We start from the raw sequence: 2,038 nt of genomic DNA on the forward strand, positions 1-2,038 counted from the left end.
GCGCTTCTTTGCCTTCAGGTTGTTGCTGTGGAGCAGAGGATGAGGAGGCACCCTTTGCCCAGAGCACTTCTGTAGGCGTGTCACAGACCAGGATGCCCAAGGCAGCTCAGTCTTCCCGGAAGACCCACCCTTGTGAGATGTGTGGTCCAGTCTTGAGAGACATTTTCCACTTGGCTGCGCACCAGGGAAAAGAAAACAGCCAGAAACTGTTGAGGTGTGGGGCCTGTGGGAAACGATTTTATTTCATTACTGACTTCAGAAAACATGAGAAACAGCACATGGGAGAGAAACCCTTCAGAAGCCGTGTGGACAGGGCCTCTGTTGTGAAGAGCTGGGGATTCCATGGTTCAGGAAAGCCCCTTACCTGTGGAGAAGTTCAGAAGGATTTCCTGTCTGGCTTGGGGCATCTGCAGCAAGAGGCCACTCATACTGGGGAGAAGCCACACACGATCACCCAGTGCAGGGCAACTTTACAAAGCAGAAAAAGTCATGACACCTGGGGAGAATGCAAGAACGCCTTTGGTCCCAAACACACACATATTCAGGACCAGGGTGTCCACCTAGGTAGACAGTCCTTTGTGTGCAGTGAATGCGGGAAAGCATTCAGGTACAAATCCTTATTTGCCATACACCAGAGATACCATATTGGAAAAAGACATTATGAGTTTGGCAAATATGGAAAATCACTTAGGCAAAGGTCAGCCCTGAATGAACATGGTAAAACTCACAGTGGATCCAGGCAATACATGTGCAGCAAATGTGGGAAATCCGTAGGCTACAACTCTGTCCTCATTCATCCGCAGGGATGGCACAATGGAACGAAGAGTTATGTTTGCAGTGGATGTGCAAAATCTTTTATCCATAGATCAGTGTTGATTACTCATAGGGTTCGCCCTGGAGAAAGGTTTTATAAATGTTGTGGCTGTGCAAAATCTTTTCCCTCTATGTCTGCCCTTTGTTATCATCAGAGATCTCACACAGACTTAAGACCGTATGAGTGCAGTGATTGTGGGAAATCTTTTACCACTAGTTCTATCCTCCGTGCTCACCAGAGAGTTCACACTGCAGAAAGGCCCTACGAGTGCAGTGAATGTGGCAAGTCCTTTGTCCGAAGGTATAGTCTCAAAGTACACATAAAGGTTCACTCAGGTGAAAGGCCTTATAAGTGTAATGAATGTGAGAAATCTTTTAAGTGGAAGTCCACATTGATTAAACACCAAAGAATTCACACTGGAGAAAGGCCTTATGAGTGCAGTGAATGCGGGAAATCTTTTATCTGTAGGACTCACCTCCATTATCATCACAGAATTCATACTGGAGAAAGGCCTTATGAGTGCAGTGAATGTGGCAAGTCCTTTATCCGAAGAAATATCCTCAAAGTACACATAAAGGTTCACTCAGATGAAAAGCCTTATAAGTGTAATGAATGTGGGAAATCTTTGAAGTGTAAGTCAACACTGATTAAACACCAGAGAATTCACACAGGAGAAAGGCCTTATGAATGCAGTGAATGTGGGAAATCTTTTGCCACTAGTTCTGTCCTTCATTCTCACCAGAGAGTTCACACTGGAGAAAGGCCTTATGAATGCAGTGAATGTGGGAAATCTTTTACCACGAGGTCTGTCCTCCGTGATCACCAGAGACTTCATACTGGAGAAAGGCCTTATAAATGCAGTGAATGTGGGAAATCTTTTACCGCTAATTCGGCCCTCCATTATCACCAGAGAGTTCACACTGGAGAGAGACCTTATGAGTGCAGTGAATGTGGCAAGTCCTTTGTCCGAAGAAATAGCCTGAGTGTGCACCTAAAGGTTCACTCAGGTGAAAAGCCTTATAAGTGTAATGAATGTGGGAAATCATTGAAATGTAAGTCAACATTCGTTGAACACCAGAGAATTCACACAGGAGACCGGCCTCATGAGTGCCGTGATTGTGGGAAATCTTTTGCTAATAGATCTGCCCTTCGTTCTCACCAGAGAGTTCACACTGGAGAACGGCCTTATGAATGCAGTGACTGTGGGAAGTCTTTTACCACTAC

At 45.3% G+C, this 2,038-nt stretch overlaps 1 protein-coding gene across 1 annotated transcript; it reads left to right on the forward strand.

Moving 5' to 3' along the window:
* Positions 1 to 20: 20 nt before the first annotated feature.
* LOC102740667 (uncharacterized) lies at positions 21 to 2,033 on the forward strand (the record flags this gene model as incomplete). The annotated part of the gene is made up of 1 exon (XM_081810437.1): positions 21 to 2,033. A coding segment is annotated over exon 1 (1,941 nt), but the record flags the coding sequence as incomplete, so codon positions are not given.
* Positions 2,034 to 2,038: the final 5 nt, after the last annotated feature.

This window comes from Leptonychotes weddellii, unplaced genomic scaffold (genome assembly GCF_054177405.1).
Source record: "Leptonychotes weddellii isolate Sample4059 unplaced genomic scaffold, ASM5417740v2 HiC_scaffold_25917, whole genome shotgun sequence".
Lineage (NCBI taxonomy): Eukaryota > Metazoa > Chordata > Mammalia > Carnivora > Phocidae > Leptonychotes > Leptonychotes weddellii.